Genomic DNA, 14,056 nt, shown 5'->3' on the forward strand with positions numbered 1-14,056 from the left:
CTGACGGCGACACCAGCAGAATGAGAGCGGGACCTGTGTCGGGGATGCAGTGCAAACCTTTGTCTGACACTTACTAGCTGTGGGCACTTGTCAAGTTACTTAACTACCTGGAACATCGGTTTCCTCCTCTATAAAATAAGAATTCAAATACAACCACCCACCAGAGCACTGGAGAACTAAATGGAATCATAATGTACGTGGATGTTCCTGGCATATATTAAGGAATCAGTGAACCCTCGGATAAATATCTGTTTACTCTATGCAAGGATCTGAAACCTGACTATAAACCTATATCATGAGGCCACCGTGTAATGAGGTCCTAGTGTAACTTCAGCAATAACAATAACATCTTACATTGGAGAAACAGATTATCATTTACAGAGATGCATTCTCATAATGTTCTCATCTTACAAATGACAAAGCTGAGACTCAGGATAGCTGGGTGATTTACAGAGGTCTGCTCACCGGTACAACCCTCAGACCCCCTCCATATTTTTCCACCTCCTCTATTATCCGTGATTTGAAGCCACAAAGCCGGGTGCAGCTCCAGGATGCTGCAGCTAAATTCTGCCGCCCAGCAGATGCTAAAATGACAGGTCGTTTGAACAGCTGCTTAGAGGAAGAACCGTGAGCTCTAGTGTGCCCTGGGCGCTGCCAAGAGACTGAGTCCGCCTGAGAGGGTCATGTGGGAACCTCCAAAGGCTGCGCTCCAAAAGGAAAGAAAGAAACTAACTTAACTGAGCACCTCTTTCATGCCAGGCACATCCACAGCGTGACTCCTCAAAACCAGTTTTTCTCAGCCTTTTGTGGGGGGTCTCTTACCCCTTTAGATTCTGCTGAAAGCCATGGATTCTTTTCCATGAGTAAAGTGACATTATTTTGCATACAAGTGCAGGAGGTCAAGGTTAATGGCTCCTTGTGTAAACCTGGGCTGTTTTACGATTTTCCTTAGGCACCAGGGATCTTTTCTTTTGAATGCCCCACTCTTTAAAATATCAAACATTTAAAAAAAATCAAACATTGCCATAAACCCCACAACCCATACCAAATTACACACATACACACACACACACACACACACCAGTTGAGTTGAATTGCAATTGATTGTTTGACATAATTATACATTTTGTAGATGCATAATAAACGATTAATTTCAATTTTGTGCTTTCTTTTCCTATTTTGGAGCCAATAAGCTTGTTTGGCAAACTTTGTTGAAATGTATCACACATGAGAAAAATGCAAAAAGCTTAAATGCACAGCTCAATGAGTCCTGATGAGTGAGCACACCCTTGACAGGCCCCTCTTGATGGAGAGAGGGGCCTTGTGAGCACCCCCCCTTCACTGGCCGCCACCCTGGAGCAGCCATCTCCTGAGTTCTAACACTATAGATTCATTTTGCCTGTTTTGGAATTTGTTATAAGTGGGATCATACAGCTCATACTCATTTTGTGGCTGGCTGCTTTCATGGAACCAAGAAACCTTTTATTCTGGCCTCAGACATTTTCAGAGGCCTGTGAAAAGTTCATAGTCTCTAGGTACCATCAAAACCACAAGTTCTGGACTTTGCCTCCACATTAGAATCTCCAGGGGAACTTTCAAATATTCTGATGCCCACGCTGTACCCCAGAACAATAAAATCAGAATCTCTGGGGCTAGGACCAGGCGTTGGCAGATTTTCTTGCTCCCCTGGTGACATCGATTGCAGCCAACAGAAAGCAGCCCTGGTCTAAGCAGTTCTGTAAAGTATTAGTATTCCTGTCTTACAACCAGGGAAACTGAGGCTCCAGGAGTCTCTACCATGTGCCGTTGTCAAGACAACGGAGCTCTTGATCTGCTCTCATTTGGAGTGGTATTTGCATTGCCTTTACCCTTGGTGAACACTTATGTTAAAATGCGGTGGGGATGGGGACCTCCCTGTAAGTCCTTCCAGAGCTTTGGAGAGAGGAGGGGTGGGGGCTGTCGGTATCCCAGACTAATGAGGCAGCACCCCAGGGCGGAAAGAGTCACCACCAATTGGACTCCACCTTTGCCCCGCCCCTTTCTCTGTAAGCCACAGAAGAGAAATGAGAGCAGCTGCTGCTTTCGGGGGTTCATGGGGGGAGTTTCCCAGCAGCTCTCTGACCCCAGCCACTTTAATTGGGTGCAGCACTAGAGTCTGCCACTCGGCGGCACCTCGAGCCTCTAAACCCTGTGGTTTTCAAACACATACCCTGCCTTGGGCCAAAAAAAAAAAAAAAAAAAAAAAGCAGAAAGCAAAGTATTGGACGGGGGTGGCAGGGAGCAGCTGCCAGGGCTGCCTGGGGTGGGTCTGGCAGAGGCCCCGAGCAGGAGTCCTTTGTTCCCCAGAGCCTGCTGGGGTCTGACTGGCAAGAAGGATGGAGGGACAAGGCTGCAGCCAGACTAGGAGAGAGGCCACTTCCCCCATAGCTGAGCCATCAGCAGAAAACAGGCAGAAAGAAGCCAAGCTCACCCACTTCTCCCTCACAGCCCTTCATGGAGCTGCCCCTGTGGGCCCCACATGACCCACCCACACTCCCATATACCCTGGGCTCAGAGGAGCCAGACCTCCCTCAGAGCTCAGGCACAGCTCCAAGTCCCTCCCTGGGAACCTGCCAAGCCCTAACCCTTGTGTAGCTGAGGGCCTCAAGCCACTGAGGGGATCCCCGAAGCGGAATCTGCCCTCTTCCGTGCAGTTTGGAATCAGACTGCCTTGATTCAAAGCCAAGCTCTAAAATTCCTAGATTGTGTAACTTTGGGCAAGTTACTTAACCTCTGAGAGCCTCAGTCTCCTTATCTGTAAAATGGGATTACTCATCCACAACATAGAAGGTTATTGTGAGGACTGAATGATAAGAGTCTTAGCCTAGTGGCTGGCACATAGTAAGAGCTGAGTAAACTCTTGCCACTATTGTTTATGAGTATCAGGAGTAATAACAACACTGCACCGAGCAGCCAGAATGAACCCACCCACATCATAAAGAACAGGGACAACCCACACTCCCCAGGGCAAGGCATGGACTCCGTTCTGTTCCATTGACTCAGGCAAGGGCCCAGGTGCCCCTTAGGAGCAGTAGTACAGGTGTGAAAGCCACCCAAGTCTTGCTCAGCACCACCTAGAGGGGACCCCTGTTGCCTTGCCGCGTGGCAGCGGGGAGCAGTATAGGATGAGAGATTACTACTCAAAGGCCATGTTGGTTTGGAGAGGTGAGAGCCTAGAGGGATGACACCAAAAAAGGGTGCAGCCCCGATTCATGGGCGGTCTTGCATTTATTTAGAACCAGGTTCAGAAAAGGCAGGAAGTATGTGGAGGGACACACACGCATGGGGTGCATTATGGGGGATGCGTCATTGTCTGGCACCTGCTAGGGTGGAGTGACCAGGGGCTATTGTTGGGGGGATCCATAGTTCCTGTAATCAAAGCATACTCTCTATTCCCTGTTCTTGCCTAATTTTCTGTGAATCTTTACAAGTAAGGTGTTCTAGCTGATCTTGCTAATCTGGCCATAATATCTGCCTGCTATTTTCAGCAGATACCAGTTTCCCAGTACGTTCCTCATACCAGCACTTTTGCCCTGGTGAGAGGCCCCTGCCTGACACTATGGTTAGCCTGACCAGCAGGAACTCTGAGCACCAAGACAAAAGCCCTGAGAACAAGGAGGGCCAGGGATTCCCCAACCAGAGACTGGAGCCATTGTGCCCACAGACCCCCTCATGGCCCACAGATCTGAGAGTGTGGTAACAGCTGCCCTATAACCTCAGGCAACTTCTCATCTGAGCACCACCCTGTGGAGGCTGAGCAAGCTCTGGGTCAGAAGACCTGGCTTCTAAATTTGGCCCTGTCTTCTCAACCAGCTGTGTGACCTCTGCCCCCTAATCTGCCTCTCTCAGGCTTATTTAAGTGACCTTCAGGTCCCCTTCCAGATGTAGTATCGGGTTTAACAAAGGATCTGGCAAATAGTAGGTGTTCAACAAATGTTAGTTTCATAAAATACAAGACACATTTCCATTAGGTCCCAACACACATCTACTTTCTGGTCTTTGATACTGAGTGATCTGTGTGATCCAGCCCCTAATGAGGGCCAACACTAGGTGTGGGCCCAAGAAACAAGTATTTACCTAATTACTCACTTGGGCCTGGCTTTCAGTCTGACCTGTTCCCCCATTTAAGGCTGTAAGTGCCCCATAGGGCCTCAGAATAGAGGCTGCAGAGTGCCCACCTCCCACTATACTATCCTGCCGCATCAGGCCTGCTGCCCCTTCAGGACATACCCAGCTGCTGCTCTTGCACCTCCTTATGGGGAGCAGGCAGCCAGCCCAGCATCCCCTGTGCTCTCAGAGCACAGAACTGCCTGCTCCATCACCACAGGGGAGAGAAGCATCACGGAGCCTCAAGTTGGGAAAGTCCTTTTATTGGAAAAAGAAATAATAAAACAAAAGGCCACCTCCTCACCTATGCACAGCCACCCCGCGGGAGAGGCACAGCTCAGACGCCAGGCTGGCCACAGAGTGGGCATGATGGGCACAGGCTGGGCCCAAGGGGGCACGGTGGAGCCCACTGGGGGAGATCCTTGGACTAGCACCCACCGAGGCTCAGGGGCTGGATTACCCTCCCCAGTTCTCTGGGTGAGCACCTCCTTCTCACAGGTTGCACCCATGTCCAAAAGAAAGCAGGCCTCTCTTTGGTCCTAAAAGCTACCTGCAGTGGCCAATCTTTCATTCCCACTTCTAGCACCTTTTGCCAGGTGAGGCAGCCTCCTTCTGTCCATCTTCAGGGCAGGACAGGGCAACCTTCTTCCCACTAGCACCCTGGGTCTCTGCAGCCAGGGCCTCATTGCTTAGGCACCCCTCTTTCCTCTCAAGAAGGGAGTTTGCCTTTTCCCTTGCAGGTTGCATGTCTTCTTTAAAGGTCCAAAAGCCTTGCTTATGCAGCCTTAGAGAGCCCCAGGGCCTGTATGGGCGGAAGATGCAATGTCCATGGCCCTGTTGCCTTGTCATGGGGGGAAGGGGAGGAGCTGGCAGAGGAACAAGGAAGGCCCCAGAGATTGGCTCTGTTCTCCTAGAACCCCAATTTCTCTGCTAGAACATACACCGTAGTCAGACTGTGGAGGGAGCCTGGCAGGGACAAGAAAGACCAGGAAGAGCCAAGCTGGCAGTCCCAGGCAAGGCAAGGGGTGTTAGAACCTTATTTACAGGGGGAAGCTAGACCCGCACAGAGAAGCAGCCACAGACAGTCTGGGAGGAAGCCACCACAGGATATAGAGAGGGACAGTCACTGGCCTGGCAGCCAGCGGGACACACAAACACACTCACACACCACACGTATGCCCGTGCCTGCACACACACACTCTCTCACATCCATGCAGGTTCTAGCCTCAGGAAGCCTGGTTTCTGGGGGTTCAGAACCCCCAATGCTACATCTCTTCATTAAGCACTTCTCCAGCTCCCCAGTGAGCCTCCCAGAGCCCCAGGCTGTGTGTTCCGAGGACAGTGCCTGGAGGCCTGCCAAGTCTCAGGAGCTGGATGGGATGCTTCTGGGCAAGGCCAAGAGGGTCTCCAAGCTTTGGGTGAAGGACGGGGAAGCCCCAGGTCTAGGAGAGGTCAGGTGGGCCTGAGCAGGTCCCCTGCAGTGCCAGCAGCCATCTCCCCACTCCTCAGACTCAATGGAGGCAGGATCATAGACAGCAGAGGCCCGCAGGGGTCTAAAAAGAACAGACACTGGGAGACAGACAAGGGGGAGGGGCACTGAGGGGAGAGAATCGTGAAGGAGGTGGGACTTGGGGTGAGGAATCATGCAGGACGGGAATTCTCTATATGACAGACCTGGGCCCCCTCCCCATGTTGAGAGAACTACAAAAGAAAGGGGTTGTCCAAGTTGTATTCTCCCCACCTTCTGGAAGCATCCCCTGGAAGATCTGGCTCTGGGTAGTCCAGACCTGTGCCCCTGGAAGGAGCCTGGTCTGGGCGTGACCACCCTGCCAGAGGGTGAGGGTTGAGAGGGTTGCTGGCCGGCAGGAAGCGCGGCTGGTCACCCTCCCGCCCACCCCAGGCGGCAGGATGGGCCTGGAGCATGACTCAGAAGCGGGTGCTCTGGTAGCGCAGCCTCCGCAGGTCTGAGAGGCCCTCAGTCCGGCCGTACACCTCCCTGCAGGGACTCTCCGCCAGTCACCGGGCCCCCGCCGCACCGCCCCCTCCACTGCTGCTGCCACTGCCACTGCTGCTGCCGCTGCTGGAGCTGCCACTGCTGCACCGGTCCTCGTAGATGGAGATCTCAATCTGGGGCAGCATTAAGGAGAACTGGGGGCTGTGGGGTGAGGGTGGAGGCCCGCGGGAGCGAGAGGCAGAGCTGGCTCTGCTGCCCAGACTCAAGGACATAGAGTAGGGGGGCCATGCCCCAGCCACCCGTCCTCTTGGCTTGCACACTCTCAGCTGGCGCAAGCCGGAGTTAGGAGCTTGGGTCCAGGTAGTCTAAGTAGGCCTTCCGGGACACAGGTGTGCCCAAGGGGGTGTAGCTGCACGGCAAGCATGAGGATTTCCTTGTCCTGATTGCAAATCCCCACTCACCCTCTCCAGCCTTGTGACCTTCCACCAGTCACCTTATTTGTTACCCATCCATATCACATCTGTAAAATGGGGGTAATAATAGAATCTGGGGGGTGGTTGTGAGGACTAAATGAAATAATGTATGTGAAGTACTAAGCACACTGTCTGGTAAAGGCATAATTAAAAGAAATGCCTCTCCCTGGGCTTCGTAAAGTGAGACCTGGCAGTGAGAACTGGTAGCTTCTTGAGCAGTTCCTCTCAGCTTTCTAGTGAAATTGAAAGCCTCATTGCTGCTTATAGGGGAGTGAATGTAAGTGCACTGGGACCATTCCTGTCCTGTCCAGGTGGCGTGAGCAGATCCTCACACTCATCTCCCACACCCTCTAAGAAACTTCCCCTGTGAACACGGGACTTGCACATGGGATTAAATGGGGACTGCATGAGACTGTGGCCATGTAAACACTAGCTCCCTTCAGGGGAAGTACAGTCTCATAGTCAAGAGACGGCCTGTGCCCAAATCCTGGTCAGACATTCACCAGTTGGGTGACCCTGAGCCAGTTACTTGACTTCATCCATAAAGGGGAATATTCAGTTAACTACCTTATGGGGTGTTATGAGAATTACATGAATTCAAAGTTTGAAAGCACTTAACATGACATCTGGCTGACATTATGCACTGACTAATTGCAGCTCAATAACAGCAATCCATGAGCTGCATAAACCGCCCCAATAACCTACAGTGGGGAGAAGCGTTGATAACCAGTGATTTGGGGAGTCCTAGCTTGATCGGAAGTTCCCAGTGGTCCCCATTTCCAGGCAGTCTTGCCAAACAGGGACCCCACCAGTCAGTAGTTCTGTGCTCTCCCCAAAAGAGTCAGGAAGGATACAACCCTCATGCCGCGCTCCACGGGGTCTGTGAGCAGGAGGCCTCGGGGGGCAAAGATCTTCTCATTCTGCTCCTGAATATATCGGGAGATCTTCTTGAGAACCTGCAAGGAGAGGAGCTGTGAAGGATGTGGGCGAAGCACGAGAGCACAGGAAGGGTCAGGATAGCAGGGGGAGCCACCTTCTCGTAGTGGGTCTCCATACACAGGAAGATGAAGTAGGCTGTGGCGCAGGCCAGACAGCCCTCCAGGTAGGAGCTGCCCCCGACCTTCTCGGCCTCTGCGTAGAAGCCATTGAGGGTCTTCACAGTCTCTTCAAAGAGCTGCCTCTCAATCTGAAGGAGAGAGAGAAGAAAAGAGCTAGGTCAAAATCAGCCTCCCTGGAGTGGAGACAGTCACATGTGGGGGAGCTGGGGGGGATGGTGGGGATAAATGGGGGGCATACAGGCAAGGCCAAAGGTTATAAGTATCGGTGGAGCAGAGAGCACCTGGGGGCCAGTCTTGACTTGGCCATCAATTAGTTGTGTGACCTTGGACTAATACCTACCCGAGACTCAGTTTCCACATCAATAAAGTGGGAAAAAGAATGGCTACTTGACCTCCCTTGGATACAGGAAACTCCATGATATGCTAAATGTGCGTGTTTTCTGCAGAGGATTAGCCAGCCCTTGTTTTGACAGCTGTGAAGGGGCTCAGGGCCTCATTGAGAGGGGCTGTCCTTGTTTGGATGGGACCCCAAATGCATGAAACTGCTTGAGTGAGACCTGAGGAGTGTCTGTCCAGGAGGGGGCACTCTCCTAGCAAAAAGGTTTCCCTAGGCAACAGTCCCGTTGCTGGGGCTGGAAAGTTGTCCTGCCTGCACCCACAATCAGAACTAATATTTAACAAACACTTTTACATTCCAGGCACTTTTATCTAGTCTTTCATTTAACCCTCAGAACTAGTCTACCGGAAGAATGCAACTACCAGCCCATTTCACAAGTGACCACCATCATCTCTGCCCCTAGCACCGCCAAGAGCCCAGCAAAGTCAGATGTGCTGCAGTTCTGATCAGAGCTTCCAAAGTCTCTTCAAGTAAAGTCCAGGAAGCCCTGACAGTGCCTGCTAGGCCTATAGGACCTGGCTTGCAACCTCTCTGGGCTGTCTCCTATTTTCCTCAGTCCCCACTCCATAGCACTGGCAGCCCTGCTGATTCTTGACAATGGCCCAGGTCCTCTGTGCCTGTGTCCCCGGCTGCAGAACTTCCCCCAGGTAACACCTGACCCAGCTCATCCTAATTTCCCTCAGGTCTCACCTTATCTGACAGGCGCCAACATCCGCATACACCCCCAACAAACATTCACCTCTCCCTGGCCTCCCCCTTATTTTTCCAGTATGTTTCACCAGCTGAGCTACCATATATTTGCTTGTTGCTCTTTTATTTTTTCACCTTCTAATAGAGAATAAACTCCATGAGTTCACTCCTATGTCTTCAGTGTCTAATGTATAGTAGGTGCTCAATAAATTCTTGCCAAATGTTGACTGTCCAAGATTACACAGTTCTCCCCTGAGTCTGTGCTCTTCACCATGTAACCCTCCACCAGACAGCCAAACTGGAAGGTCATGCTCCAAGCTCAGCAGGTGTCCAAGTGTCTGTAGCTCCATTTTTTTATTCTTTGGAGCACAAAGCACACTGCTTGCTCATCATACAGGTTAGGGACCTCCCTTGCCCGCCTCAGACAAAAGTTAATCCCTTCCCCAGTAGTAGTCAGTTCTGGGATTCCCAGCCCTACAGAGATCTGGAGTGAACACACAGAGAAAGTGATGCTCATCTGGTCCATGACCTACATCTTGTTATTCTCCCCCAGGGGTCACCTTCCCCAAAAGAGAGGTATCCTGAAATGAAAGGACAAATACTGTTCTCCAAAAACTGCTTAGGGTCAGATCAGCAAAAATCAGCTTTGTCCCATCCTCCCACACCCACTTACTTGGGCTGTTAAATGAAAGGATTGGAGTCTGTGCTCTGCTCTTCCCCAAATTCAGGTCAGTTCTAAGGCAGCCTGGGATGAGGGTTGCCTACATCCCAGAACCAGAAGCAAAACTCAGCAAAAGGAGCTGATGCCTTGCAAGGGGCCCATGATCCATGAGACCCCCCTAAGTGGCTGAATCTGGAGGGAGAGGCCTTGGTTAGAGCCTCTGCTGCCTCCAGCAGACTCAGAGGGAGCACCAGCCCTCCCCTTTGCCTGAGGCAGAGGAATGTGGGGAAAGTGGCCTCCAGCCCTTCCTCCAGCCTCTATGCCTTTCCTGCAAGGACTGATCACAAAGGACTCCAATTCTGTCTAAACCCTCTAAGGATGTGATTGCATCAATAAGAAGCTATCTGTCCTGTGGAAAAGCTGAGAGTTATGGTTCCAAGCCCCTTCTGGTACCCTGTCACTTTGGTATGCCATGTCCTCTTTCTGGTCCTGAGTTTCTCCTGTGAAATGAGTGGGGCAAAGTAGCACAGTGCTTCTCAAACCTTCACATATGCATGCACCACCTCAGGAGCCTGTTAAAACAGAGCTCAGTCAGTGGATACAGGCAGGGCCCGAGGTTCTGCACTCGCAGGGGATGCTGATATTACCAGTTGGCAGACTACAGTTTTAGTGTAAGAACTGAGGGGTTCTGAATTCTGGTGCAAACTGAAGTCAGCTTGAGCAGCTTTTAATTTTAGACAAGCCCGGGGCCTCCCTGGTGGCGCAGCGGTTGAGCACTGGGTTGCGAAGCTGACTGCAGACTCTGCAGCACCGGTTCAATCCCCAGCTGCTCCCCAGCTGCTCCCCGGCTGCTCCCCGGCTGCTCCCCGACTGCTCCCCGACTGCTCCCCGACTGCTCCCCGGCTGCTCCCCGGCTGCTCCCCGGCCACTGGAGGATTTCCACATGGCGTGCCCTGCCGCCCGCTGCTCCCCTCAGCAGTGTACTTTGGTCCTTTTGCCTGCTCTGCTCCCTGCTCTGGCTCTGGCTCTGGCTCTGGTCAATTCTCTTACCCTCCTGCGCCTCTGACTGTACCCAGTGCTTGTATGTATGTACGTATAAATCAATCAATCAATAAATAAATAAATAAATCTTAAAAAAAAAAAAGAAGCTAAATCTTAGACAAGCCCAAGTCTCACCTCCAGGAGCTTCTGATTTAAATGAGGTGAGGGGTGATGGGAAAGAGCAGCACTGCCCTATTTCCCCCCTAGTGACACCTGCAAGCTTTCTTCAAAGCCCCCCAGATTCAACTGTGCAGTCCATCATGAGCAGAAGACCTGGAAACCAGCCAATCCCAAAGAGGGATCTATGGATCACCAGATTCCACATCATCTGGGATTCTTCGCTACAGAGTAAGAGCCTCGACCCCAGCTGCACACTGCAGCCACCTGGGGAAACGCAGAACGGTTCTGATGCCTGGGCCCCTTCCCAAGATGCTGATTCCATTGGTCTGGGGTGCAACCTTGGCATCAGGGTTCCTTTAAGCTCCCTGAGAAATCCTAATATGCAGCCAAGGTTGAGAACTGCTGCTAAAAAGTGGAGACTCTGAACCCACTCCCACCACCTACTGCATCCCAGCTGACACCTAATATCAACCCCCAGGACTGGAGAATTGATGTTCAACATGCCCCCGGGATCACCATGCTGTTGAGAGTGGCTGAGCAGGAAAAATCTGAGGCATCTTCAGTTCTAATTTCCAATGAGGTGATAGCAAGATAATGTTAAGGACATTTTTGAACTCTTGCAGGAGAAGTGATTGAACAAGTTACGTGTCATGTTATTTTTATCCTGGATGGAGAGGGGTTCCATTCAAATAAACCCTTCAGTTCCATCATGGCCTGTGTTCCAAGCTTGCAAAGCAGAGTCCTACCCGGCTGTCCAGCTCAGGAGGGAATTTCGTCTGGAACTGACAGATGGTCCCATCGCTATAGTCTCTCTGAATGAAGACCTTGGTGGCCAGCGAGGCGCTTCGCCGCAGCTCCTGCAGATTGTGCGCCTGCGGAGAGGACAGAAGACACATTTCAGAGTCACCACTCCTGTGGGCTGATCTTGGACAGAAGGGTTTGGGGGGATGTGGATCTTTCAAGGCTAGACCAGAAGAAGTCGGTCACCCCACAAGTACTCCAGGAAGATCACGGGGAAGCAGGACGGCAGAGTTTACTGCAGAAGATGCCTCCAGATAGCCGAGAAAGATCTACAAAAAAACCTGAAGCTGAGTCAAAGATGAGCAAAATGAGCAGTCCTGGAACCATCAGCAGAATCAGAAGCAAACTTTCACCAGAGGGAAAGGCTTCCTGACGGCTGGACCGGGTTACACACACGGGCGTTGTGGGGCCTTTCACGTTTCCATTCATTCAGCAAGTATCAAATGTCCACGACTTGGCAGGCGGACTTGGGGAACCCAGCCCAGACCAGAACTGAGGTCTCAGGTCTGCCAAGTTGTGCACCCAGCGGAGGCGGCGAGTAGGACAGGCCTGCCTGGCGTGCCCATGACCTCAGGGGAGATTCCAGTGCAGGCCATGCCTGCTCAGCGTCCAGGAGAGGGGCCCATTGATGCCCAAATTCCCCAGAGAAAATCGTAGAGAAAGAGGACTGCGGTCAGGAATTAATAAACGCCCTAACCTGGTAGGAAGAAGTGGGGTGACTACTATTGCTTGTCCACACCTGAGGATTTGACGTGCAGAGCGCCTAGCATTTGAGGGGGGTAAGGTCAGTTCCACAGAAGTGTAAGGCCTCTTCCTTCCACACCCAGCCTCAGTCACCCACATGCAAGACAAGCATCCCACTGGGTGAAATATGCCAAACGTTGGAGCCACACAGAGACCGAGCCCCAAAGGCAGAGCGAACAGCCAGTTCATCCTGTGTAATTAAGGTGAATCCACTCAGCCACTCAGCTTTCATTTATTGAGTCTCTACTATTGCCACGCTCTGGGGCTGCCGAGCAAAAGACAGTCTGTGAGCTCCAGGGAAGAAGGCAAGTAAATATATAATGAATTAGACTGTGATAAATGCTACAATGAAGAAACAGAAAATGTTTCCTGGGATCTGTGCTGAGAGGTAAAGGAAGCACCAGAGTTACCAGCAGTGGGGGCAGGGGGAGGGTGGGAGAGGGCGGTCAATCAACCCAGACAGAGGGAGAAACAGGTGCAACGAAGAGCAAGGTCTACTCTAATGACCGCAAGCAGGTTTCAGCAAGGCCGGAGTCGGCCTGAAGATTAGATAAGAGCAGTGGTGGACGAGACTATAGGAGCAAGGGCTAGGTCACAAAGGGCAGGAGGGGTTCCCTCCGGAGGGGAGGATTTACAATGAAAGATGTATTAACTTGCTGGGAAAAGAATAATGAGAGAAAGATTGTCAATATGGCAGTAGGAACAGATCATTGGAAGATCAAGGTCTTGAAAAGGTGCAAATCTGAGACCTCTCTAGGAGACTTTCTCAAATCCAGGGGAATCATCCTCTAACACAGGAGAGGTGATCCCACAGTACTGTGATTGGATTAAATATTGTATGGTAATATATACAAATATATGTATTTTTTATATATATGTGTATATCATGCTAGTCCCTGCCACACGGCCCTGGGAAAGCCTCCCTTCTCTGGACTTCTGTTTCTTCCACTAGAATCAGAAATGTTGGAACTACATAATTGCTAAAGGCCCTTCCAACTCTAACATTCTGAGACCTTATCGGAGATTATGAATGCAAATATTTACAGGGGCTGAGCACGTGAGTGGGCGGGGGACTGTGCCCCATCTCAATAAAGCAGCTAATCATTGCCATATGAGAATGTGCTCCAATGTTGCCACAGTTCTGATTTTTTTAAGAGAAGCCATAAATCCAGATTCTCTAATATCAAATATCCTGATTTTTAAATGTTTCCAATACATTGTTTAAACTTATGCAAGCCAGATAAGGCAAACTTGTGGCCAGATTCATCCCTGGAGCTGCCAGTTTAGTGCCTCTAAATAAGGAATCTGTGGCAGAGGCCCTCGAACCGAGCTAGAAGCAGGCTCCAGGCCACCTGCCACTTACTTAACTTCCAGGAGACTGACAGATGTTTGTGACAGATCCATGATGCTCTGAAATCCCACAAGAGGGTCCCAAACATGCACACACACTTCTGAGGTCACAGCTCCCCCTGGACAACTCCCCTGGGGTTTCTGAACTGATCCAGTCACCTGGGCTTCTCACCTTTCTCTACCCTCACCCTCCCCCATCGCCATCTGGGAGCCTTTGGCAGCTGAGGAAGGACAGGACCCAGAGGCACTTCACGAGCAAGAAAATCAGCAGTGAGATCTGCCACCAACTTTTGAAATGCAGCATGACAGGGATGGGGCTGCTGGAGAGTGGGGACCGCAGGTCACACACTTAGGGCCTGTACACCCAACAGAGTTGACCTGACAGAGGTCAGAGAAGCAACCCTGGGATGCAGAGGAGCCCCTGCCTGAGACAAACAGGAGGCCCACCTGGCCCACATCCCCATCCTCATTAAAAACCATCTAATTCTAGAGGATGCATTTGAGGCTCAACTCAAGAATCAGGAGGCTCAGCAGATGAGCCAACATCGTGCTCCCTGGCTGGGGTGTGGAGGAGGAGCAAGGATTATGAGTCACAGGCAGCAAGTCAGGCCTCAGGGTGGA

The 14,056-nt window shown here is 51.4% G+C and overlaps 1 protein-coding gene across 1 annotated transcript; it reads right to left on the bottom strand.

Annotated features, from left to right (window-relative positions):
- Nucleotides 1–6,135: 6,135 nt before the first annotated feature.
- Nucleotides 6,136–11,505, bottom strand: GOLGA7B (golgin A7 family member B). Its single transcript, XM_084245253.1, has 4 exons — nt 11,287–11,505; nt 7,607–7,759; nt 7,428–7,529; nt 6,136–6,273 (listed from the first exon to the last, which is right to left on the bottom strand). Exons 1-4 carry the CDS (start codon nt 11,434–11,436, stop codon nt 6,163–6,165), a joined length of 516 nt encoding a protein of 171 aa, XP_084101379.1. The 5' UTR covers nt 11,437–11,505; the 3' UTR covers nt 6,136–6,162.
- Nucleotides 11,506–14,056: the final 2,551 nt, after the last annotated feature.

This window comes from Talpa europaea (genome assembly GCF_964194135.1).
Source record: "Talpa europaea genome assembly, chromosome: 10".
NCBI lineage: Eukaryota > Metazoa > Chordata > Mammalia > Eulipotyphla > Talpidae > Talpa > Talpa europaea.

Coding starts and splice junctions, on each gene's coding strand:
- GOLGA7B (XM_084245253.1), bottom strand. CDS start 11,436: ATGTGTCTTCTGTCCTCTCCGCAGGCGCACAATCTGCAGGAGCTGCGG. Junction 7,530..7,606: donor TGGAGACCCACTACGAGAAG/GTGGCTCCCCCT, acceptor CTCTCCTTGCAG/GTTCTCAAGAAGATCTCCCG. Junction 6,274..7,427: donor TGGAGCGCGGCATGAGGGTT/GTATCCTTCCTG, acceptor ATGCTGCCCCAG/ATTGAGATCTCCATCTACGA.